General features: G+C 43.9%; 1 protein-coding gene across 1 annotated transcript; it reads left to right on the top strand.

Annotated features, from left to right (window-relative positions):
- Nucleotides 1–1,845: 1,845 nt before the first annotated feature.
- tet2 (tet methylcytosine dioxygenase 2) lies at nucleotides 1,846–26,414 on the top strand. The gene is made up of 10 exons (XM_079758590.1): nucleotides 1,846–2,337; nucleotides 19,425–22,362; nucleotides 22,465–22,555; nucleotides 22,685–22,778; nucleotides 23,080–23,288; nucleotides 23,518–23,668; nucleotides 23,757–23,846; nucleotides 24,081–24,218; nucleotides 24,446–24,791; nucleotides 24,942–26,414. Exons 2-10 carry the CDS (start codon nucleotides 19,467–19,469, stop codon nucleotides 26,291–26,293), a joined length of 5,367 nt encoding a protein of 1,788 aa, XP_079614716.1. The 5' UTR covers nucleotides 1,846–2,337; nucleotides 19,425–19,466; the 3' UTR covers nucleotides 26,294–26,414.
- Nucleotides 26,415–27,372: the final 958 nt, after the last annotated feature.

Raw genomic sequence — 27,372 nt, 5'->3', positions numbered from 1 at the left:
TGGGACACCAAAGAAAGAATGTGGTTTATCTCAAGGCTTCTGCGTTTAAAGATTACAAGGTTATTATTGAGAACATAATAACCACTGTTATTTATGTGGTGCATTCTGAAAAACAAAACTCTTTAGGGTTTCAAATACATTTTTCCGTCTCATTCTAATGGTCTTTCTTTCTAAAGATAATGCAGAACAAGAAGCAGCCACCCACGGCACTTCCGCATAAATAGAAACCGCACTCTGCAAAGCTAGAGGTCAGAGTGGAAACCCTTCTTCTGTCTTTGTGTGTGTGTGTGTGTGTGTGTGTGTGTGTGTGAGAGAAGAGAGAGACAGCCAGGCTCCGCCTCCCTGTCACTGAGTGACTCCCTTCCCCCCACACCGGCTCAAAACAAATCTCCTTCTCTCTGCTCAGAGCCTGAAACTATTGAGTCAACAAATGTCAGTGAGGCTAAGCAGAAACCCAATGCAAAAAAGAAAGAGGTGGGGTATTCCTATTTATTTATTTTTAAAACTTGGCCCTCTTTTAAAGTTTAAAATAGGCCACCCCCCCCCCCCCCCCCCCCCCCTCCCCCCCCCCCCCATTGGACTGTTATACAAGGGGGAAAAAAGACAAAAAAGAGAAAGAAAGAGCCAGGACTAAATAGATTCTTGGCTGTGTGTGTGCATACCATGGGCTCTTGGGTTCAGAGATAAGAGGCTCGGGGCCTTCAACTTTCAAACAAATGATAGCCACAAAGCACACATGTGCTCCAATCCCCTTGCCTTTCTCTGCGTCCTGCTGCACCCGGCAGAGTAAACTATTTACAATCGATATGTGATGTGCATTTCACAGGACATTCAAGTCTACAGGGTTGATTAAAGAATAGAAAAGACATGCACCCCGCATTATAAACGATACGGAAGTGAGTGGAATGAGTTTGTTTCAGATGCATTTCAGATGCATTTCAGTGCATGACCTTGTGACATGCAGAGAGAGGGGGAAGGGGAGGGGCAGGGTGTGACCACGGTATCGTGTGTGTTATGATTGTGTAGAAGCCAGGCAAGTCCCCCTACTTTTTCGGTGCAGTAATCCAACAGCTAAACGGCGGTGTGGAAACACACACAGCCGCCCACCTGCTCCCTGGCTCCCTGTTGACGGCCCCACGTGGCCGACGTCAACAGAGAGCTGGCCCCGGCCCGCGCTGGGAACGAAGGCTGAATGCATGACGGCTTTAAACACACACACACACACACACACACACACACACACACACACACACACACACACACACACACACAAACGCACACACAAGACCAGAGGAGAATCTGCCGCCGTCTTCATAAAGAAAAAAGAGAGGGAGAGAAAGATAAAGAGACAGGAAGAAAGGTTGGGCAAGGCCGTTTGCGCGGGACAAGCTGTTGGGAGTTAAATACATAGCCTGACCGGTAGAACCGGCGCGGCTGGAAGGCATCTGATGGCGACAGTTAAATCTTTCCATATAGTCAACACCGGAACGCCCCAGTGAGGGAGGGGGGGGGGGGCAGGGGGGTTAATGTACGGCAGCTCGGGGAGAACATAGTTGAATAACCAGGAAGTGCATAGAATGAGAGATTAAGAGCGAGAAGAGAAGAGAGAACGGAAGGGAAACAAAATCCCTTAGTCACTTGTCTTCCTGTCTGAGAGCAGTGGGAGGAGGTGGGGGCGTTGGGAGCGGGGGGGACATCCTTTTCAGCTCGACCAGTCAGACAGTACCAGTGCAATGTTCAATTTAAAGGTCTCCGGTGGGCGGAGTCTGGGGGCCGCCCTGGATGGGAATCCAGTCCGGGTCTTGTGAACGGCTGTAATAGTGTGCACTATTGTGTGCGGCTGAGGGGAGATAGAGAGAAAAAAAAGGAGGGAGTGTGTAGAGAGAGAGAGGGTGCGCGCGAGAGAGAGAGAGAGACGAGAGAGATAGGGGGGGGAGAAAACCTGGCTCTTTGTGTGGGAAAGGCTCAGCAGGAAAGTGATTTTGTGATTATTTTTCAGTTTGCCAGCAAAGCGGAGGCTGTTCCCCCCAAGCAAGTCCACTCTTCTCCCTTTTTGGAGCCTTGTCTCTCCCTTTTTTATCTTGTTCTTTACACGCCGGAGAGAGAGAGGGACGTGCACACGGGGCTGCTTCACCGACCGGACCAACAGCGACACCCGGGCTTCTCCTGATGGTGAGAGGCGACGTCAGACTGGTCTCCATGAATATTGATGTGGAGTATGGTCTGTTTCATAGAAGAACAGAAGGAGGCAAGATGGCTACCCTTTAGGATTTGTTAGAGAACAGAACCGGCCGATTTTGTTGGATTTTTCTACAAAGTGGGAGTACACAAAAAGAGGTAAGGATTTTATAGCGCAGAGTGTATACTCTCTGTTTGAGCTCTTTTGCTCTTTATGTTTCCATAGATTGGGAGGGTTTCGTTCTTTTTTTTTTAAAGCCAAGGCACTTCCCCCAACCGTTCAGGCAACAGAATGAGAAGTGGGCTTATTTCATAAAGGTCTTCCAACATGGCTGACCATTTTCATTCTCTTTTCTCTTGTTCCCGTTACCTTGTATATGTGAGAGGGTTTGTTCCTTTTTCAGCGTGTGTTTCCACGAGCGCCGCGCTCACTGTGCACACTTGCTGTTTTTTTGGAATGCCTCTTGAACAGAAAATGGCCTGCTTAGACTGCCTGATAAGGATTTCTTTTTCGTCTCTCTTTCTCTGAAGCACTATTACTGATGTTTCTCAGTAGCTATGTAGGGTGTGCTTCTATCTCAGATTTCCTTTTATTTGCCCTATTACTAGAAAAGAGTACTGTGTATATTGTAGTAGTAATCTAGCGTTTATTCCCGTGTGCTTCTGTCACATGTTTAGAATAATATGGGACATATTATTCATAACTTAATAAAAATGTCCCTTAACTAACTAATTCTGTTTACCAGGAGATATGCATAATAATGCTGGTGGAAGCCTTACTTATTTATATAACATGTTCCACAGTGCTCTTCTCCTTGGTGCCTACTCATCAATAAAGAAGCAGTGTAAAAACATTTGTTTAAAAGCCTACCTAGATCTGCTAATGTTAGCAGTAAGTTTACATTGTACAAATACATAGCATTGGTAACAGTGTGTGTGTGTGGGGGGGGGGGGGGGGGGGGGCAGCAATACCTCCTGGCTTTGTGCATCACCCTGAATCAGCTTTCATCGTGATCACCCCCAAATGACAGGCAGACACAAAGGCAGCCCCGGTCCCAAGGAGGGCATGAAGACAAGAAGAGAGTGGAAGAAGGATAATTAATATTATAGCAAGGAGCACAGAGCAGGTCAAGGTCAGAAAGTGCTAAAGGAAATGAAACTCTATCCTACTGCCCCATTTGATGGGGGAATCTAGCATGGCTTGTTTTGTTTTTTTTGGATACCAGGGGGGGGAAACGCAAAGTTGACTAACTTTATAGGAACAGTAGATCTTATTTCTCATACAAAGTTGACAGACTGCTGACTTCTTAATGATATAGTAGATAGAGTATAGTGAATGAGTATAGTGTATGATAGAGTGCAATGATAGTATTCCTGCTGTGTGCAACTGCGGTGTGCAATTAGGTCAGTGTAGTGAATCTACAGCCTTGAAACTGCCAAATAGTAAGCTTACAAACGGAATGTTAATGCTATAAAAGGTACCCAGGAGTATTATTCATACATTTCATGATAACTGATTATTTGATTTGAAATACACTAAAAAGGCGACGTTGTTGTTGTTGTTGATTTAGTTAATAATGACTTCACACATGTAACTAATAGGTCATTACCATTGCCACTTTAAATAACACTGTAAAGTGGTCAATGAATGCATCCTTTAGATTAACATCATGGTGGGAGATTGTGAGAGATACCATCTTAAACCGTGTGTATTTGGTTTGTGTATTCCAGCCCCAGTTAGGCCTGCAGTTAAATGCTAACCAAGAAACGCCTGGAAGGGGGGTCATCAGGTGGTCTAAATGGCCTAATAGTTGAGCTTAGTTGTAAAAATCCCTAATGCATTAACATTCTCATGCATTTACATTGAGTAACATGAGATCACTGCTTGGTGAAATAAATGACAGAAGACCTACAATATATAGGGTAGGGACAGGGCAGTGGAGTTCCACAGAACAGAATAAAATGGTACATGGTTTTGCAGATGACCACTAGGGTAGCATTTTATCCATGAAAAACCTTGAGTTTCTACACTGCATTAATTATGTTAGTTAGGGTTTGTGTGTAATTTGTTATTCGGAGCATGTTGTGCCTTTATAAGAAATTAGGTACGCTGCAATTGAATAACACTGGGCTACATCTTTGCGAGCTCTGAACTATCACCGTCACATGGTCATTCGTTGCCGTTGTAAGACTACGGCATGGTTTTGTTTTGATGTGACGAGCATGGCTATTGAGTGTGTAGTGTCAACACCAGAGAGTTGGCGGGGGCGTGCTCGGCCGCCCCAACTCGCCGGGAGCATGTGACACAAGAGATCAGTTTTTTAAGGTAGCCTGTTTCAACCGGTTAGTTTAACAATTTTAATTTTTTTCAGTTTGTGTGTGAGTGCTTGTGTGTGCCTGAGTCACCTGTACCGTTTTTTAATATCTGCCATGCTTCTTTAGGAGACTGTGATCAGTCAATGAGGAGGGTGTTTGCTGTATTGTAATGCCAAATTCTTTCTATTGCTGTTTGATTACCCTAACTACTATAGGCACATTGCAAGATACATTGATATGAAGATTTAATATGACCGGCTTTTAACAAACTTGTTTAAATGTTTAAATTAGCGTGCCAGGTAGTAGTAGCAAAACCTTAAACTCCCATTACCAGCTGGGAGGTTATTCACAGGTGACATCATTAGTGTAGTACAAACTCACACAACCTTCCCATTGACATGGTTACCATAGTTTCCATGGTATCCTGACATGACTGTTGCTTCATCAACCCTAGCAACGACGAGAGTGAGTGCGTCTCCAATGGGGGGTTGCAGGGGGAGCTCCGGCGGGGGGATGGGGCACCTACAGATCAATCAAGCTGCTCACATCCATCCACACTCACTGATAAAGCCTAGCGGTCAGGCTTCTCCCTGGTCGTGGCTGAAGACCCTTTTATGTTACTCCAAGAGTAAGAGACAATATCACCTTTGGGAAGAATGTCCAGTTGCCATAGCGTTCAACAACAATGCAGTCCACTGACAATGCTCCCCCTGACCCCTGACCCCCACTCCTCCTTTACTTGAGCCCACGCATCATATTTCGACCCCTTGAGCACGGTCTCAGAAAGGAAACACAACTGGTTTGGCAGTTGATTTGGACATTTTAGATTGGGCTACCTCTTGCTACATGGCCTTGCCCTGGTTGCTGTTGTTTTTTTTAGCTCAGGCGGTTGAGTTTGACATTTTAGATTGGGCCACCTCTTGCCGCATTGCCTTGTTGTTTTTTTTAACTCTGAGACGGTTGAGTTGGATATTTTAGATTGGGCTACCTCTTGCCGCATGGCCTTGCCTTGGTTGTGGGGTTTTGCACCTTGAGACAAAATGGCGAGCTATTTATTGTGCGGTATTGATCTTTTAAATATTGATTTTTTCCTTCTTTCCTGCTAACGGGGGTTGTTGTTGTACAGAGGGAGAGATGCAGTGACCCACTGGGAGACTGGTGCAGTAGAAACCTGTAACAGTATATTGTAGATACATCCATTAAAAATACTGAGAGGAAGATTATACAGCCTTGTGCCTTTAGTGAAAACATGATCGTAGCCTTATATTTACCAGGTGGTATTGGACCAAAAGCTTTTATTTAGTGCAACACACACGCACGAGATTAAGAAATGTGGATGCATTTCTTAATCTCTTAAGCATTCACACCTAAACCAACTGCCAAATAAGTCCCCTATTAAGACACCAAAGAAATGCAAATGCCAAAGCACATTCCAAATCTAAACCGGGATGACCAATAGTCCGTCCTGCTGTGTTGGCCTCGCCCTGTGATTATATCATATGGGCGATAAGGTGGTTAGAGTGGCACGGGATAATTATGAATGGTTTCTTGGTCCTGGCGAGTATACATTTAAATATGGACTGATGGATGTCATGCTTTACCTCAGGCTTTACCTCTTAAAACTTAAACGTGGTTAGTGAATAAGGGGGAGAGAGGGGCAGGAGACTCGGAAGGCTTTTCCCTCCACGTGAGCGTCGCACGTGGCTGCTCTGTTTGCAAACACTATTCTGGCATTCCGTAGTGCGATACCGAGTCAGCCGTTACGCAAGCGCCGCTCCCCGATGCGCACAGCATCATCGCTGTCCGGGCGCCTCCCGGTCATGTGAGCTCCTGATGTCGCAGCCCTGTTTGAATGCAGACACCGGTTCTGACACCAGATGAGAAAAACGTTGGCGCCGCAGAGTTAGGTCAACGTTAAGGGACTAACTTGTCAACAATGGAGCCGGCAGCTTCGAAGCAGGTTATTGAGGTGTATGCCTTCAAAGGCCTAAACACAGTTATATTTCGAGGAAAAACTGCATACATTTCACCATGAACAGTTTTTAGATCGGAGGGCAGATGGGTAAGGCAATCAGGGCTATGTTTGTAGAATGACTACAGAAGGTTTAACAATAAAGTCACCATTGTCGATGGTTTCAAACCTCTCAGGGCTATTTCAATTCAGTTTTTCTCCATCGAGGAAACCTTATTCAAGGGAAGTTTTGTACGGTTAAAGTATAGCTTATATGTAAGTAGATCGGGAACAGTATAGGAAAATAAAAAAGCTCTATTTCTATATAAAGAAAAAGTAACAGAATATAGACCAATGAATATCCACAGGGTCCATAATCAAACTTTCGTACTGTGAAGCCTTTTTTGGTCACACTAAGAAAAACCACGGTATGTCTTTAAAAACATTTAAGGTGATTTCAACAACGGTTGCAAAGAGATGATGGAAATTCTGAAAGCTCTTCAGGGTTCAGGGGGGTTTTTGTGGGCTATGCAGTGGGTGATAAAAGCTTTTTTGTTGGGCTGCTTGGGTTGCGACGCATCCTTTCAAGTAAAGTAATCTGCTAAGATCATTTAGGGCAAGATCTGAAGGGGGAGGAATCTCCATAACTAATGCAGCTTTTCAAGTGATGGGCAAAGGTCCCTTGTGAAGGACACACATCAGGGAGGAGCACCCTACCTCGACGCTCTCCTTTCACGGGGGGACGCTCAAAAATGGCTGTCAGATAAAGTTCTTATCGCTTCTTAAGAAGTTGTGATTGAAAAGACTGAGGCCTGCGCGGCCTCCCTCCTGGTGGCTAAATAAGCGACGACAGCACAAAGAAAGACAGCTGGCCGCGAGTGTCATTCAAAAAAGCGTAACCCTACCAATGGGCTTGAATGACATCACTAACTGCTTCTGAAGGCTTCAAGTGGCTCCGGCGCAATATTAGGTTTCCACCGGGGAATGCATTTGTGCAGCAGCAGCTGGTGTCTATCCGAATCCCTCTCTCCCGGCGAATGACAAGGCTGTTTGTTAAACAGACCGTCCAGAGATGGAAAAATTGTTCACTGGCGCACATTCGATCGTCCATGTAGATTTGCAGGAGGCTGGTTTTCCCAGATGTTCCTTTTTAAAGGGAGTCTGGGAGTATACCTGACTGGGAGAGGGGGATCGGTGACCTCCATTCAATAAGTCACATGACTCCCCGAGTTTATTGAAGGGAAACAAGCAGCATGGCAACAGAGACTCTCGGGTCAAGCTGCTTGGAGACCGCTAGCGGAAAAAAAACATTACCCGGGCACGGCTGACTGTGTTGTTATTTACTCACACATTTTAAACCAAGCCTGTATTATACCACCAAGCCACTATATCACTACAAAATATAGCATTATATTGTGTAATTACAAAATCGAACTGAAAGATCTGCACTTTCATTAGCGAATTGATTTGGCAAAGACTTTCATGTCATTTCAACATCTAATTTATACTAATCCATTGTAGCATTTGCATTATCGATTGTCAAATTGGTTTGGCTATGGTCCCACCTTTGTTTCCAGTGTACTAGATTTGGCCATCACAAAGGAACATGAGTGCAGGGATATAAATGTGCTCTGTAGTAGGCACAGAGCCAGATAAGGAAGCTAATAATTACTTAAGAGAGTAAAGAGTAACCCAGATACAGAAAATTCCTTTCCAGCTAGCTTTAGTGTCTGTCTCCCATTCATTCATTGGAATTGAAAGCTTCTTGAATTCGAACCAATCTACCAAGTAACTGTAAGTACCCAAGATAAACATTTCAACAGCAACAAACCAAAAACCCACTCCCACTTGAGAGGGTTTCATGCTAGGGTTCAGCGCTAATTAACCGTTCCGTTTTCAAAAAGTGCAAATGTGAGCTTCATGCATATGTGTCTCCATTGATTTCTGTTCCCCGGCACGGATCAATGTGTAGATCACATGTGCACAGCGCAGCTCGCTGGGTGTGGGGGTTGGGGGCGAGAGCTAGGCAGGCTACACAGTCAGCCGTGCTCGAATAATGTTTAGAGCAGATGGGCTGCGGAGCCCTTAATAAGATGGTTGCCATGGCTACCGGTCTCTCTGAAAGAAATTAACTTTGCAATGTGCACAGTTCATCAAGTTAGTCAGATATATTGACTGCAGCACCAGACAAAGGGGGTAGGTGGTGGGTACTCGGTCGGTCGGTGGCGGGGAGGAAAAATAACGACGCACGGGAACCATATGAGGGGAAGAAAAATAAAGAGAGGGCCTTGGAGGGGATGGGCTGCAGGCAGGTGAACGGGTTTACCGCTGGGCTCTTGTGTGCTCAACTGACAACTTGTTAATTAGAGCCTCCGTGTGATGCAGCCTGAATGTACAGAGTATATGTTTGGTCTTACTGTGTGAGCCACACTGGGGCAATTTTAGACATGGTTTTGTGTGGGTTTTTTTAGACTCCAAGACATTTTTTCCATTGACTGGGACCATGGGTAGAATAACATGATGCCAACGTCTACGGGTTAGCAAAAGCTAATGAACACCTTTGTTCTACTACGAGGTTTGACCTCTCAGGGAAAGGAGTTTGAAAAAAACCTGGATCGGTCACCTTAAGTAAACGCCAAGCTCCAAGACTTGCCGTTGTTGTCACACAATAAAAGTGAATGCTTGTGAAGATATGTCTGTGCAGGATTATGTCATGCTCCAAAGATACCCCTCTATAACAAGACACTACTGTCATAACCGTGCATTTCAAAATGTACACTGTGTACATTGACAAAAACAAACTGTAAGGGAGTAACCTTACATAAATAAAAGCGGTTGGACTGGTTAATCTAGAAGCTTCTTTGTAGGTCACCTGCAATCTCAAAAAGAGTCTGTTCAACAAAAAAAACAGCAGACTCAGCAACAAGACATTCCTTAAGACCACAGCAACAAGCAGTGTTGTGAAACAGAACCAGTCCATGCAACATAACAACATCAACACTGCTGCAAAGACTTTTAATCAAGACCACCTAACGTCAACAGTCTACAATTTAATCTATTTGTATTTAACGGTCTGTAGTCAGCCCACGAGAAGGCCTTTCTGACCGGTCAACGTGTTCTCTTGTTGTGTTGTATAAGGCAGGTATAGCTGTCTGTGCAGGAAATAAATGTGTACCATGGCTGAAGCACTTTCAACATGTTCTTGAGCCCCTTACTCCCAACCACAGTGCAGGGGCCTCCTGCTTGCCGCTATGGATGCGGGGACCTTTGACCTGGCTAGCCACATCAGGCGCATATGGTTGCAGAAGGCGGCAGGGAGAAGTCAGTTGCTGTTTGGTGGCTGTTTAATTTGCTCTTCTAGTCTTACCGATTGTATCATCATCGGACTCCCTGTGCGACCCACTCCGTTGTTTTCCTGTGGAGAAAGCACCGAGGCAATTTCATGGAGTGGATGAGCCAGACCACGTGGCGGTTTGCCATAGAGGATTCTCGCTTTGGAAGTTGAAATCATTTTGAACAAGCTGGCTTGTTCTGAGCCGCAGCTGCTCGCATGTGTGTTTTAAACTTGCCGTGCACACGAACACAACACCAGACCCCGGCCACGCGCGCAGTGTTGAACCGTGTCTCAAGTGAAAACACCTGGACTGCACCTCAGAATCTGCAAGTGTGTGCAAACACATATGTATAAATATTTCTATATACATATATAGGCCTACATACATGTAAACATTCATGCATTCACATGAATAATTTGATTTTGTTAAACTCGCCCTGGTATCAATCCCTAAAGTTTGTAGGAACCAATCTTGCAACCACCTTGTAAGCCATCTGCATCGGCCAGCTAACTCTGTAAGCCTGATAAGAAGTGCACCATTGTAACAAAGTGTATTAAGTTGATTGTTAAGCCAACAGACCCGCTCGGCATTGGATGCCCCTGAACTCCTCGATTTGATGGGCCGGTTCTAACTACCCTTCCACTGGCTCCTGATAGGTTGAACTCAAATGCAGCGGGACAAAGAAATGTTGCTGAGAAGGAATAGTTCATAGAAGCATGCACATTTAAGAATTTGAGGAGGAAGGAAGAGTAGATAAAGGTATTTATGTTATATATATTATGTTGTTCTTAGTCTGGGGGGTTTCTATCAATGATATAAGACGGTATTTCAATGTTGTGGTCTCAATGTAGCACTAGAAAGTAAATGTATTTTTCTTTCAGATATAAATCAGTTGGATAACTCTATACTTGTTTAGTAATAAAAGTTATGCAAGTTATTTAAGAAAGATGACTTCAACGCCAATCCCCATTTGCTTCAAAGCAGCCCAAAGGGCAGGGTATACTAGGACTTGACAGAGAAGCAGAGGGACTATAGGGGGAATCTCCTGCAGCCTGGGACATCTGTCTTAGATTAGACATAAAGAGCCATGAGGATTGTACAGATCCTTGGAGGGCTGGTGGGGGAGGTTCTCTGGGGGAGAAATTAAAAACAGAAGTGTATATGCCCTGTGGTTTCTAGGTAATCTATCACATCTTCTGATCTCAATGAAAGAATTGAACCCAAATAACAAAGAATAACTAGAAACTTATTTGAAAGATCTTTTGTTTTTTATAGACCATGTAAACATACGATCACACCGGGGCCACAGGATTGGACGGTTTCTGAAGTAGACACAAGTCATTTCAAAAGATGGATTGAACCCGGTGACATGTAACAATCTGGTCAAGATAACAAACACTATGTTGTAACGGAGAGAATATTCTATCTACAGCCAGCAGGCTGACCCGGTGGGTCCAACCTGTGTGTTTCTAGGTTGGCCAAGAGAAGGAAAGGAGAGGATGTTCGAGACAAAAGAGAGAAATCAGTAGCTGTTGCTTCAGGCCGTCATGTGACGCAGCCATTATCGACTCACCCTCGTGTGACTGCCCCACAGAGCAGCCATCAACAGGAAACTGCCTTGTGCTACCTGCCTACAAAGATTGAGTCACACTGGCAGTTTGTCCAAAGCCTTTCCACAATGCTGCTTCTGAACTTCAAACGAGTGGCTGCACTCTACTGACTATGCTTATTTCCTGAAACTTTCCAGCAAAAAACAACAAAAACAAGAGGCTATTTGAAGTCTCCATGCGTTGACCTACTTACGCTCTGCACTCCCCACACACTGTAAAACAGGAGCTACTATCGTTTCCCGTTGCTCTATTTGCATGTTCAGAGCTTGTATGGTCCAGAGATCCTCCTGTAGTTCAACCACACCCTTTACATCAACCAACCTTTCTAAAAAGGTATACTGTGTGACAAATGCTGGACTGAGTCACCTTTTTTCATAGTAAGTCAATGGTTGAAGGTGAAGGGTGAATAGGAATCAGGTGATTCACCTGCTCTAAAGACAACAGCGGAGAAGATAAACAGTAATTAGAACAGCGTTTACAAACTTTCTCCTTCTCCCCCCATTCATATGTTAATGTAGACACAGCAGCAGAGGGGGCATGTTAAGGGAGGGGTGGGAGAAGTTGGCTTGTCTTTCTGGTCTCATTTGAAGGTGTATGGGGAAGTATGTTAAGCAGTTTTAGACAAAATTGTGGACCGTTCTTCACTGTTAATGAACAACTTGAAACAATGTCTGGTCGGCTTAGCTCAGGAGTTAGAGTGTGTTGACTTACAGGGTGCAAGTTCAATCCCCCGCTCTTCCTTGCTGTTGTTGAGGTGTCCCTGAGCAAAATGTGTATATGTATGTGTGTATGACTTGCATGGTTCCCTCTGCCGTATATATGTGTATGAATGCTTGTAAGTTGCTTTGGATAAAAGCGTCCGCTAAATGATCTAAATGTGAACGTATGTTAGAGAAAGAAGAGTAAGGCAAAAATACAAACTGTACAATATCAGTTATTTTTCTGAGTCGATGGAAGGCAAAGAGGTTTCTGGGAGAAATGTATGGAGCAAGCTTAAGGTAGAAAGTCTGAAATGTTGGCTAGAAGGGTTTTAAGCTGCAACACTTTCCATTCAGTGAATTCAGAATAGTCGACTGTATGTTTTCCTCAACCCACTGCTGGAACATAATCTTGTTGCGGTACTGTTTAGCATTATACAGTTGAAGGCAATTGGAGGAAAAAGTTACAACATCGAAGGCTATACATTTATTGGGACTGTGTGTGTGTGTGCATGTATGTGTGGCTGTGTGTGCATGTGTGCTTGCAGAGGGGCATGGGGTTCAATGGCTGCAGACACAGGGTCCTATTGTTGCACGACCAGAGTGAGGTAGAGAGAGAATGTCACATGTTCAGAGGGAGAAGGCATGCACAGCCATCTGAGGTGCTTTCAAAGAATGAAGAATAATTCTTAATTACTTATGTATCATGAGACACTGTGTGTTGGATTGTCATGGGACTCGTGCAAAGACATCTGTCCAGTGTTAGCTGCCCAGTACTTGACTGTCCACACTGAAACATGGGACTATCACATTACTTCAGATTGTGACCAACCACCAGTCGCGCTACAAGACGCAATTGTCCCCCGAAGGCTTCAGGGAAGTGTAGTAAAAAATAAACAACTGCCACATTCAGCGGAGAAAGGTTCTTCCTCTTTCACTCAGTCAAATGGTGCCTTGTTGACTTCTTCAGTTCATGCCATTGATTATTTCAATTTGGTTAATTTGTTTTTTGCGTGAGTTTTGGTGGCTGCATATATTTGGCTGTGTATATTTGTGAAGCATTAACCAGATTTGTTTGTGTGCACCATATTCTGGAAAAGAGGAATAAACAAGATTCCATCTGCTCACCGTCAGGAGGTTAGCTATTAATTGGCATGGCAACACTAGTAAAAAACAGAAGTTATACTATGTTTCCAATGCTAGCTCAATTCTTAAAGGTTTACCATGTTCATCGGTAGCCTATGGCTAAAAAAAGGCTATCGTTTAGCTTTCCCCTGCAATTTGTTTTCACACGACCGGCCAGTTGTAGTATAATGTTGTGAAAACAGTGTCAGAGGCCAGTGGGACGAGCGCTATTATTACAAGAGGGATTTAAAATCCTCTAGCATGCAAGTCATGTGACCCAGTTGCAGGGATCTGTGAGGGATGAGGTTTCACTACACCGGAGCCAGCCTTGAGCCGGTGCCGGGCAGCTTAAAAACAAACATTAGGGCCATTCATATATATGTATTTATTTACACATCGCAACCCACTACTCTGGTAAAAAAGATCAGTGTTTTTTTGCTTTGTTCTCTGTCCAACAAAATGCTTGGACTTCTGGGCGAAAAAATTCCTCTCCTCACGTGACAGGAAGGGGGGCATTGTTGAGACGTTACTGGGTCCGTTTCACAATTGAACTATGCGTGTTCAACCACAATGGAATACCATGTGATTCCAGATTCAGTGTCATTGTGTCCGTTTGCTTTAAAACTAAATTGGGTTTTGGCAACAAGCATGCTATAAGGAACAGTGTTAGGCCCATCTGTGTTTCAGCAAACCCCAATGACTGAGCAGTGGATTCATTAATATATTGCACAACTTCCGCTAGGTTTCTATCAGTCTTTGCATGGACAGACGGACCTGGCAAAGCTTTAGGGTTGTTATTTTCTAAAATAATATTAACATAACTGCACAGTTAGATTCCAGCAAGGCACAGAGGTTGTGGTGCAAATATACTGCAAGAATACAAATGGATGAATAATCCATTACACAATACCAGCCTACTCTCAACTCTAATCTACTATACGTTTCCGCAGGGTTCTGAGTGTACAAGCCGGTGTTCCTGACGCCACACCGGAAAACATTCACCGCCCTATTCAGCCCAGAGAAGGGGAAACAACCACTCGAAATACACACACCCGTGGCAGGGTCTATTGGGAGGCAAAGCGTGTGTCTGATTTACAAGGCTGTTCCATATGGTTCCCCCACTCCGCACGTCTCAACCTGCTAGCCTAGCTTAGACCTCAGCCTCCCAGCAGCAGCTGTCGCTATGGGTGAATGTCACATACGGCTGCCAAGCAACAGCAAATAGACCTCACTGTCCACTAAAGGGTCCGCTCTCCTATTTCACTGCCTCCCTACCAGGGATCACTACACACTACACACACACACACACACACACACACACACAGACACACACACACACACACACACATAAACAAAGTTATGAGTCTAGTGCATTGAACTTGCTGTGGTTGTAAAGTTGGTGGAGGGGATAAGACAGACACATCATCCCATAGCACTTAAACATTGTATGAATTGTCTAAATCAAAGGTGTAGTGCATTGAACTTAGTGTGGGTATGGAAATTATGTTGGTGGAGGAGATAAGGTAGCCAGTGACGTCTCCAAAATACTATATAGTACAACATCACAGCATAGCAGTAATAACAACTATAGGACACATTTCACTCAACGTAGGCTTGAAAATGCCTCTTGCTGTGCGGTTCAATGGACGTCCATCTTGTCCAAACCACCTCTATTGTTTTTTCTGCATTGATCACACTGCCTTCAAGATGTCAACTCTTGGGCACCGCAAGGCCTTAAAGCACTAAAGCCAGTTAGCTAGCTTTAAATGTCATAGTGCACATAGCTGTACAGGCTATCCCTATAGGCAGTTTCTTGTCTACATTTCTTACAAGTGCCCTTAACAGCTCAGCTCATAACTGCTCAGGCCAATGGGGAGCAGACGTGAGGACAGCGACGGAGAGGACCCCAGAGAGAGAAGAGAGTAATTACAGGGCAGAAAACTATGGGACAGGCAGAGGGAGGGCCCTGCAGACGAGGCACAGCAACAACAAAAGCATGTCGAAACAAAGGCACCCGGTTTTGGAGGGAGATGGACCTTCTCCTTGTCCTCCATTGGAAGAGGTTGACAGATTTGCACACAGTGCCACTATTTGTTTGTTTGTTTGTTAGTTTGGTCGTTGGAAGGAAGCGGCTGAAGGAATACTAAACGCCGGTCAGAAGTTGTAGAACTTTATGCCGGGTGCCTGAACTCGATTAATTCCAACAGACACTAAATTCTGGTTAAGATCAGGACTCTAGGTGATTATTACACTAGACACTGTCAACGCTATGGTAATAAAACATTCTACTCAGCACTCAGATTGTCATTAAGTAAGATCTAAAACCAGACAGAACGCACAAAGAAAGAGATTAAACAAAAAAACATAAGCAAAACAAAATAAAACCAGTTTAAGGCTTTTTAAACCAAAACACAGGTTTGAGTGAGGTATAATAATATATGGCCAATTGTGAAATTCTCTAGGGGCAAGCTTGAGCCGTGTATGTTTGTATGTGCAAACACACTCAGCTGGCTCTCCTGCTTTGTTCTAGGTTAGCAAAGATCTCTTTTTTTCAGCGTTCAGTGTGGGTGTATCCAACTGTGACAAGCTGCCTGGCTCCACACAGCCCTCTGGAAACTCTGGAGTGTCCCAGTGGACTGGAGCTAACACTGTTAGCAGCCTAGCACTCAGGTTCACCTCCTGACTTTTGTCACTCATTTACACTAACCCTAACCCTCTCTCGCATATACACACACACACATAGACACACACACACACACACACACACACACACACAACATAATAAAAATAACAAAGCGGTGATTGGGTTTAAAATAGGATATAAAAGATTAATAATTAGGTACCTTGCCCGAATTCACATGTCACATTGGCATGGAAAGAGGTTCACAACTGCATTTGGTTAGTTTTTTTGTATTATCTTCTACTAGAAGATTCATGAGAAAAAAAAAAGATTATTTGATTTTAATTTATAAAGGCTTATCTGACTGTTGAAGATTTTATTTTCCAGCTAAAATCATGGCATTATAACATTTTTTTTGTAGCAACAGCCCAGTTGCAAAAACAGTTGTTGTAACAACTATTTACTAACTAACATTTCTACGGACCAGGATGCACTTCTTTATCTTTTTCTTTTTTTGAACTTTGGATGCACTTTTCTGATCGATTTCTATCACGCTTTCTTTAACAGATGGTTAAAGGCAAATGAAAAAGAGGGTAGTCACTGCATTGTTTTCCTTTTTATGGAAGAGAATGCTCTAGTGGGTCTAAGGTGTTAAGACAGCCATGACCAAGCAGAATACAAACTAATCTATGATTCTATAAAACACAATCCAACAGGAACACCTGCTCCTCAATACCTAGATTGTCATTATCTTAACCCCTCTACCCAGGCAAATTTTCCAATGTCCTTGGGTCTCCTACAATTCCCTCGTTGATCCGCTAACGACTGTCTGGCTGCGTGGCAGTAATGACCGGGGACCACTGCTTAAGCAGGCCGCATCGTTAGTTGGAGATTTAAAAAACCCACAGCAGGTGGGCCCACTTGACAGCTAACTTCACGGTGAAGAGCATTGACATGGGGTGGTACGTCGTTATTTAAGCCAGTGGGTTTGAGTCTGATTGCAAAGGAGCTGCTTCCAAGCGTGTGAAACGGGCGAACGTTCTTCTTTTTATTGATACTCTCCGAGCCTGTGTAGTGTGAGGTCTGAGTTCTTAAGTAAGCACTGGGAGTATTTGTTTTGAGTGAGATTGCGAAGTTGTTTAGCAAAGCTTCTGAATGATGTAAAACCTTCTGTGAGAAAGTATGCGCCAAAGAAAATGTGTCAAAAGGACTTGAGGAACTAAAGGGAAATAAGTGGCAAAAAAGATATGCCTGTTTGGGAACATAATAAACTTTTTATTGTATATAAAGGACAGTTGTTTGCAGTTGGAAGTTGTCTTCTTCTCCAGAGCCAACCAAAAATGTTTGAGTCGCAACCTCCACAGAAGTTTGTACAAATTTGTAGGAATTTGTTTTATATAACTGAAAATCATTTCAACAGTATGAGAATATAAAAAATCCTGTAACTATTAGGTTCACACACATTATGTTATACTCCATATGATAGATGTTGGTTGGGTACGTCTTTAACATCAGTTCAGGCGTGTAGTAACAGATGCAGTTTGAATAAGACAGTTTATGATGGATTCATAGAAAACTAATATACTCCAGATGTCATGATCAGATCAAAATCCTTCATTTCTTAAATCTCTCCAAAAAGTTAAATAATATGCAGCATTGGTCTTTTCAAACAACATGAAATGGACCTGCTGTTATTTCACCATTGAGAAATAAGTTCCTTGAATAATATTTCATTTTCCCCTCAAGAGCAGTGTCCATAGCTACCCCCGTTAGCAAATTTGCATTAACATTAGCGTTTTTGTAGGAATATAAATCTGGAACAAATTATGTTTTCAAAGTAGTGGCTGCCATGTTTTTCTTCTGTGGTCACAGACATAGCGCATTCATTTCCTTAGCTTTATGGTCAAAAAGAACAAATATCAAAAAGGTTGTACGTGTTTAAATGCAGGCCTTTATGGTTCAGTGGTTTATTGACTTGAATTGCTCATGAAGACATAAAAGGCTAAATTATAGATGTTTATTCACCCTGTTTTTGGACTGTGATTATGGGTTAAACATACTGGTGACAAAGCAGTGTTAAATCTTCTTCTTGATTGCAAGGGGGTGGTAGATATATCAATGATGACAGGATATTACATTACTGTTGGATAATGTGTGGCAATCTTCCACAGGATAAAGCATTCTCAAACAAACTTTGAAATTAACACAGACACACTTGAATAGGTAAAATGTTTCAGTCTAACTGCCGTCAATGAACCACCTAGCAATACCCACCTTTTTGGAACTCCTTGGTTGCCTTATTCCTGAGATACTGCAAAGGCGTTACTCATAATTATGATGGATTAGACTGCGGCTCTCCTTCAGCCTCTACACTGTAATTGTTTTGCAGATGTTGCAGATGTGACATGCATTAATAATAAGAGGGTGGCACAGAAAAATCAATGGCGCACCACCATTTTTCCATGTGCAGGAGGGGGGATGGGGGTTAGGAAAAGATGGGGATTAAAGGCCTTCCTGGGCTCAGCTTAAACAGAGATACTATACAGAGATCCGTCTATGCATAATGAAACCTTATTTCGAGGTCAACATGTAGAGCCTGATAACAGCTTTAGAAAAGGGCTGGGTCCCTATAAAGAAGGAATCCCTATAACAGGGACTCTTTCATGGGGAATGAACTAGTCATTTGATACTCATTTTGAATAGAAAACCAAACAGCATGGAACAAACAATCTAAATGGGACGCGTAACGGTAAATTAGTAGATGCATTGCTCAAACTAGTCTAACAAGTAACCGCCAAAGAATGAGTCATAGCATGAATCATGCATGATTCCCCTTATTCAAACAGCCCACAATAATGTCAGTGTTAAAAAACACATGCCTAGGATGGAAATGCACAAAACTGCAATTCAGCAATGGGTCTTTGAAACCAGATTAGTAGAACGTTATTTCCATATTTAATATACAAGTGTTGTGGATGAGGGGCTCAAGCGGTAGGTCTTCCCAGATTCACAGAGATGGTTTACGAACCCACACCCTCACCTGGCTGACCAATAAGGAAAGCCATATTGGTGTGTGTGTGTGCGTGTGTGTGTGTTTGTTTACATGTATTGACGGGATAAAAATCCAACTCTTGATAACTAAAACAATTTGGTTTGATTTTGAAGTTTTAGAGGATGAAAAAGTATATGCTTGAATTTCATATAACTTTTACTATTGTCTATTTCTTCTAGATTTCGGTTCTGACCTATGGTATTTTTGTACATGGTACATATAGATTAAGATTTGGGGTTGTGATTGGGTTCAAAGCTATATTATTATTATTATTATTATTATTTTTGAGATAACCACAGGTTGCTGACTGATACATACAGCAAGGAAATGATTCAAACACACTTTAAAAACACTTCCTATAACCACGATAAATAATGATTTCATTCACACTAGCCCAGTGTGTAGCAATCAGCATCTGTTGTCAACCATGGCGATCCATGACAGATGTCACAACAATGACGTCAACCCTCGGTTTTAATAAAAGCAATGCATGACTTTTATTTGGATGCTAACATCTCCCTCTCTCTTGTGTTTTGCAGGACGCAGAGGACAGTTTCGTGGATGGACTCTGAGCAGACCAGATGGAAACAGAACAGTCTAGCCATGAGACGGAAGAAAGTCTGATATTAGCACAATTTGGCACCACTCAGAATCCCAACCCGACGGACACTACCAAACTCCACAATGGAAACCAGTCTCCCGATGGAGTGCGGATTAATGGACATGAGGACTGGACCCATTACAAGCCTATTGCAGGGGTCAACTCCGTGAAAAGAACCCAAGAGAACTGCAACAGCCCTGGTTCAGAACAGGGTCTATTCAGTCCAGGGTCTTACACCATGAACGGGGAGCTGAAGCATGCGCACCCGGACGACTCTTTGTTGGTTCCTCAGCCTAAGAAACTCAAAATGGATACTGAAATGAAAGGAAATGAGGATATGAGCTCCAGTCTGGTAGAAGACTTTTCTGAGCTGACAAAGGAGACCGATTTTGACTGCAATGCCCTGCAGGAGACAAAACTGGACAAAATGAACAGAAATTTCTCAAATGGGGATCTTATTGGCCATTCTAGACAACCATTTTCCATTTCTAATGGTGCTACAGCCTCGCAACCAATAATGGAAGGCACTCCGGGTGATCTTTTAGAGAAGACTCTGTCTCAGTATTACCCTGAACAGGTTTCCATTGCACCACAACCATCTGGTTCACTGCCACTGGCCGTCAATGGATCTCTAGCAAAAAAGCTGCCCAATCAAGGTGCTCAACACCTCCCTTTAAGCTCAGGTTACCCAAATACAACTCAGATGCCAGCTGCACTGCAACAGAAACCTAGACCAGGCCACAATAATGAAAATGGTTACAACTCTGCTCTCTATATAGTGAACGGATACTCCAAGAATCATGAAGCAGAGCACCAGCAGCAGCAAGCTTACTCTGTCCAGGAACGTGACTTTGCACTTGGGCAAGGTGGAGAGCGACCTACCAATGGGTCACAACATCAAAATGATCTTAAATGCTTTCCAAAGAATCCTGACGGCATGTATAAGAAATCGAACCAGGAGTTTAATCAGAACTCCTTCCCTGAACATAACATGCCTCCCCAGACAGGGAAGGGATGTGAGTCTGAGAGTTTTCCCAATCCAGGATTAAAAGGAATGAGGCAGAGTGAGGAGCCTGGTTCTGGCAATAAATCTGAAAATGATGGTGGTCTCCAATACACAATGCAACCCCAGATGCAGCACTTTCAACAACGTTCAGGGAGCTTGTGTCGAGCTGGACCAGACAGCATTGGCTCTATGGGGCCTAAATCGATAAGCAGGAAAAGCGCACCAGGAACTCAACAGTCTCATCATGCTGGGATGGAAAATGGACTGGATAGCCCAACCCAGCAGAGCAGCAACTTAGCATGCACTGCTACCGGCCAGGGGCAGTGGATGGACCGAAACACACCTCAATCTGAGCAGCGCTTGAGCAGTGGTCCCCCATCAAAAACACAAGAGCATGATATGTGGGAAGACTTTCTGAACAGGCCTCAGTCAGATCAGCAACCACCAAATCCCAAAGTCAATGGGCAGATGTTGCAAACAGAGTCAATGCAACGCTTTCAAACCCAGGAAGGTTTCACAGATAACACCTCAGGGTCTAACAATTTCCAGCAGCAGCAGATTAAACAGGAGCAAATGCAGTCCCAATCTCATTGTGCTCAAACTCAGCACAACACTGCCCCTGAGTGGCAGCAATCTAATTCGAAAACAACTCCAATGCAGCAGGCTCTTTCCCAGCAGTGCAATCTCTCTGAACAGACAAGTCACTGCTATCGCACTCCCATGCAGCGTGAGCACTTACACGACGTAGACCCAGACCTGCAGGAAATATTGTCCCCTGAATTTTTACCAACACAACAGCACTGTCTAGAACGACCCATGTCGCATCCGCCCCAGTTTGAAGGGCAGCAGCAGCAGCTCAAGTCCCCCAACTACAGACCCCACAGCCAGCCTCAACCAGGTCAGCAGCAGTTCCAGCCCCACCAGCAGGGGAGAAACTCTGTACAGGCCAACCTCCAACACCCTCAGCAAGCTTTTGGCTACAGCATCGCTGTGGAAAGGCAGCAACTACAGAGGCAACAGTTTGGCACAGTGAATCAAGGGAGTGTGGACTTTAAACAATCCCACACGCAGCAGCAGCCTTCGCTACAGTGCCATCCTCCCACCCACCCTGACTTCCAAAACACGACTGCACGCCCAAATGCCCAAATACCACAATTAGGCCCAATGAACCAACAGGTTTCAGGAAAGATGTATTCTAAGGAAGAACAGCAGCAGCAGCAGAAAGATTTGTGTTCTCAATTACAGAGAGGGTACCAGCTACCTCCTGGAGCTGGGGGGAACCAAGGAGACTATCAGAAGCATGCAGCTCTGCGAATGCACCTTTTACAGCGGCAGGAGCGCCATGGTCCACCTTATCCACCTCAGAGCCTCGGTGACAAACAAGGGCCAATACCTATCAAAATGGAAAATGGACCCCGATTTGCATCACCGGGAATACATCAGCAGGAGTATCAGAGGCGAGAGATGGCAATGGGAAACCCACAGGTCAAGCAGGAGTTTACTCAATCTATGTGCAAACAAACTAACAAGCCCGGGAGCATCCTGGCCACCATGGAACAAAGCCTGAGGCAGTATGAGCTTTCTCCTGTGTTTGAGAAGAAGTCCTTTGCCCTAAATTCTCCTCAAGTGAAGGTGGAGTCCTCAGGGGCTGTCACAATACTGTCAACCAACGCAGATCTGGGCGGAGGGGAGTCAGGGATCCATTCCAGCTCTGCCCCCATGAGGAGACACAATGACCTCACCCCGAAGAAAGAGCCTTCCCTCCAGAGCTTTCTTGAATCTCCCATGAAGCTCCTGGACACCCCCATAAAGAACCTACTAGACACTCCTATCAAAACACAGTATGACATTGCATCTTGTCACTGTGTCGGTGAGTCTCTATATATTTTTTTTATACTCATATTTTTCTTAGAATACCTGATTATCCTAAACTGTCAAATATAACTTGATCTTTAATCTTTTTTTTTCCTAGAACAAATCAGTGAGAAGGATGAGGGCCCTTATTACACCCATTTGGGCGCAGCACCGAGTGTGCCGGCTATACGAGAAGTCATGGAGAAAAGGTAAACCATCAATTTATTAAAAGCACCATTTTGAGATGCCGTTGAAGATGACTCACACTGTTGAAGACGACTCAGTACTCATATTGTGCTTGTTCTGTGCTTGTTCTGTGCTTGTCCCTCTCTTCAAAGGTCTGGGCTAACTGGCCGTGCCATTAGAATTGAAAAAGTCATTTACACAGGCAAGGAGGGGAAGAGCACACAAGGATGTCCTATTGCCAAATGGGTATGAAGGTTTTGCATTTCATTTGTATAGGGGGTAGTATAGTCGCTAGGGTGTTCGACTCACAGACAAAGGTACGGGCCTCAATCCCCACAGCCTATGTCCACAGCCTACCTGTAAGTATTCTAGGGCAAGATGCCTTACCCCTACCTGCACAAAAATATCTTGCATATAAATTAACTTTGGATAAAAGTGTCTGCCTAAATAACTAAATGGAAAGAAAGAAAAAGAAAAAGTTTCCCAATGTATTTGTCTCAACTGGTAGTAGGAATACTTAAAATTGCGCTAACTGTGTGTATTGCAGGTCATTCGACGTGGCAGCGATGAGGAGAAGGTGCTGGTATTGGTCCGGCAGCGTGCCGGACATACATGCGAGACCTCCTGCATTATCGTGGTCATTCTAATCTGGGAGGGCATCAACCGAAATGTGGCCGACCAGCTGTACAAGGAGTTGAGCACCACTCTAACCAAGCATGGAGCCCACACCCAGAGGCGCTGCGCAATCAACGAGGAGTGAGTAAACATAGTTACCACTTAAAACACCAAGAAACCTTTACTTTATGTAAATATCATCATCATTTAGAACCAAGGTTTCACATTTCCAGCACTGGAAAAATCTTTTTGGGGATAAAATATATTATTCAACATCATCCAACATGTTTTGGTTATTTTTCTTCCAATGTTCATTATGGCAACATCCCAACATCATAACATCATAACATATTACTTCCCTATCATTAAGGAGGACATGTGCATGCCAAGGACTAAATCCTGAGGCCTGCGGGGCGTCCTTCTCGTTTGGCTGTTCCTGGAGCATGTATTACAATGGATGCAAGTTTGCTAGGAGCAAAATTCCAAGGAAATTCAAGCTTCTTGGAGATGATAGTAATGAGGTATGTTGTCAAACTCTCAAAAATTTGGCAACATGTTATAAGTAATAAGATATCTTTAATATTGATTGTACCAAATACCTTTTTCCAGGAGGGAAGACTGGAGCAAAATCTACAACACCTAGCCACTTTAATGGGGCCAATGTATAAAACATTAGCACCGGATGCGTACGCTAACCAGGTACGTTTTCTTTTTAAACAATTATATTATCAGTACACCAAGTTTAAATAAATGTTTTTGCCTCCACACATACACAATGCATATTTTACGTCATGAGACCTTTTCATTTATTTATTTTTGCTGTTAACTGCCACAATTAGTTTAACAAATTCTAACCAGTTAATTTAATCATTTTATTCATTTGAATTAACAAACTGAAATAAACATCTCAACGTTGAATACTTTGTTACGTAGGTGGAACATGAACACAGAGCTCCAGATTGTCGCCTTGGGCAGGAAGATGGCCGCCCTTTTTCTGGGGTCACCGCTTGCATGGACTTCTGTGCACATGCTCATAGAGACCTCCACAACATGCAGGGTGGCAGCACTGTGGTAAGCAGATGCATAGGAAACTACATGGTGTTTCAATATGGACTCCTAAGGCACACACACGCAAACAATATAAATGTCCTTACATATCATGTAATCAACACATGGTTTCAAACTTAAATAAAAGAAACATAAGTCTGTTCTGTAAATGAAAAGATCATCCTTGTTGAGAATAGGAGTTTTAATTAGCATTTCAATGACACAAACATCCTGCTACCTGTTGCTTTCAGGTTTGCACCTTGACCAGAGAGGATAATCGGGACATAGGCAAGATCCCCGAGGACGAACAACTTCATGTTCTGCCTCTGTACAAGGCCTCCAGTACGGACGAATTTGGTAGTGAGGAAGGCCAGCAAGAGAAGATCAAAACCGGTGCCATACAGGTCCTCAATGCCTTCCGACGCCAGGTCCGCATGCTCTCAGAACCTGCCAAGTCCTGCCGGCAGAAGAAGCTGGACGCCAAAAAAGCAGCGGCCAACAAGAATGCCAGTCTCGACATTAAGGCCGAGAAGAACATGCAGGCCAAGGCCAAGGCTGGCACTTATGAAAACATTGCTCAGAGCGCTGCTGGGACAGGTGGGTAGATAATTTGTTTCCCATTTGACGTACTGCCTTGGGAACGATAAATTCAGGGTATTAATATGTGATTTAATTACGAATTAACTTCAATCCGTCAATGCTTAAATTATAGAACAACTCCTTTTGTCCTCCTTACGTTTCTTCCAGGACCTATCCCAGGGGCTATGGCAGCGGCAGCACAAGCGGCTCCGTCGCCACACCGCCTCGGAGTCCACCAGCAGCAGCAGCTCCACCAGCAGCACGCCAAGATCCTTCCCCCATACCCAGGATCCCCACACCCGGCCGGTTATTCAGGCTTCCCTATCCATTCTGGGTCCTATCCGAGCACTTCGACGGCAGGTGGCATGTACCCCACACCGACACCAACTAGCCCTTACCCATCTCCACTTCATGTTCCAAACGCCTACATGAATGGGGCGAACTCTCCTTACCCCGGCTATCAGTGTAACGGAGGAATGCCCCTGGACAATTATCACCCTTATTATGCATCAAACCCAAAGCCCCTTGATATGTTTCGGCAACAGAGGCCCGCGCTTTACCCAGAGCAGCAGTACGGTGTACATCAACGCTATCCGCCAAGGTATGGGGAACCAGGTTTACAGGTTAATGGATATAATGCCTGCAGCATGAGGCCAGGTGTTCATCCCATGGGAACTTACCCCCCCTATGGACCTAATGGAGCAACAAATGCACATCTTATGGATGCCCTCTCCAGAGCCCCCTCAACACACCCCGGACTGAACTACGAAGCTGCCATGAAAAATGGCAATCAGTTCGGAGGTTACGCAAATCCATACCTCCCTCAGAATCCACAAATGTTCCCCCCTGGCCAAGATCCGTTCCGTATGCCGATCAAGCAGGAAATTGGCCTTCCAGGCCCACAGGTGCTTCCCTCTGCATTAGGTAGCGAATGTCACACTCCGCAGGCACAATTTGGAGTTCCCAATGGAAACCTGCAAGGTGTGACCATCAAACAGGAGCCTGGGACCCCAACCACGCCCACCACCCCACAGAAACCCGAGATGTGGTCAAACAACGAGCACAACTTCTTGGACCCAGATATTGGTGGCGTGGCGGTGGCCCCGAGCCACGGTTCCATCCTGATTGAGTGCGCAAAACGGGAACTCCATGCGACGACGCCGGTTAAAAACCCAGACCGCAACCATCCAACACGCATTTCTCTCGTCTTCTACCAGCACAAAAACATGAATGAGGCAAAGCACGGGTTGGCTCTGTGGGAAGCAAAGATGGCAGAGAAAGCTCGAGAGAAGGAAGAAGACGCAGAGAGGAACGGGGGTGAGGTTACCCCAAGTAAAAGCGGCGGAAAGAAAGCGGTCAAACGTGAGCACTCGGAGACTGATCCACCCCGGGAGCCTACTTACAAGCGTTTCATCCAGACACTCATGGAGAGCTCTTTGTCCAGCACTACCAACACCTATGTCAGTACAACCCCATACGCCTTCACTAAGGTCACCGGGCCCTACAGTCAATTTATGTAGGACAAGGAAAGGATACCAAGGAATAAGACATTATATTCCTACAAATAGGTGCTATATTTATTAGGGATGACATACAAGAGCCCTAAGCACCACTGGTCTGATATATAACACTGCTCATTTTCCACAGAGGAACAGTGTTAGAAGAAATGTGAACTTCAGATCAGTTAAGATGGAAAGCACTCTCTCGACAAGTCTTTCACCTATCTATAAAGCAAGCTTTACTCGTAAGTTGACCCAACATAATATTTATTTTTGTTTAACTACTTTTTGCAAGATACACACTGTCAAAACGCTGGTGCTGTCAGTCTGATACAACAGGACTTGTTTATACTGGAAACAAAGTTTCTTTTTTATGAACTATGACTATTTTTCTTAAAATATATTCACTTGGAGATAAAACCTTGGCAAAAAAACAGTGATTTTGGGATAAGCCTAACTTATGTTAAAGAATACCTAATAATGCTTTCTTTAATCAAAATGCTTTTACACGATTGCGGTACCACTTTATACGAGTGGCAGCGACTAAAATTATGTTTAAGTATTCAGAAAACAGAATCATTATCAAATCATCAGCAACTTGATTACTCTACAAAATCTTTATTATCAGAGCACTTTTGATAACAAGATAAATGCAACAGCTTTAAAACTGAATTGTTAAGTTTGTGCTTACTATATTGTTACAATACAATAGTAACTTCCTAATGATTTTCACAGTTAAATGACAATATGCATTAGAAAAAGGATCATGAGTAATTATGGTCTGTCTAACCGAGAAAGCTGACTTTCACTTGCATTTTATTGGTGCTTCTTTCACTATTCTATGTCCTTTATACTGTCCATTTTTTTATTGAGCCATCCTTATGGTGCTTTTCTTTTTTTTTTCATGAGAAAAAAATCTATGTACACTTGATCACAACGGGGTCACAATTCTGTCGTTGGCTCTTTCCGGGTTGCTGGCCATAGGTTCACTGAACAGATCTGATGTGAATATTTAGTCCTGTGACTGTTGCATTCACTAAACATGTTTTGTTCATACACTGAGGAACATGAGGCAGGGTTAGTTCAGTGGTGCTGGTGTT

The sequence above is a fragment of the Pollachius pollachius genome, assembly GCF_949987615.1.
Source record: "Pollachius pollachius genome assembly, chromosome: 2".
Taxonomy (NCBI): domain Eukaryota; kingdom Metazoa; phylum Chordata; class Actinopteri; order Gadiformes; family Gadidae; genus Pollachius; species Pollachius pollachius.
This window is presented reverse-complemented; position numbering and strand designations above follow the sequence as displayed.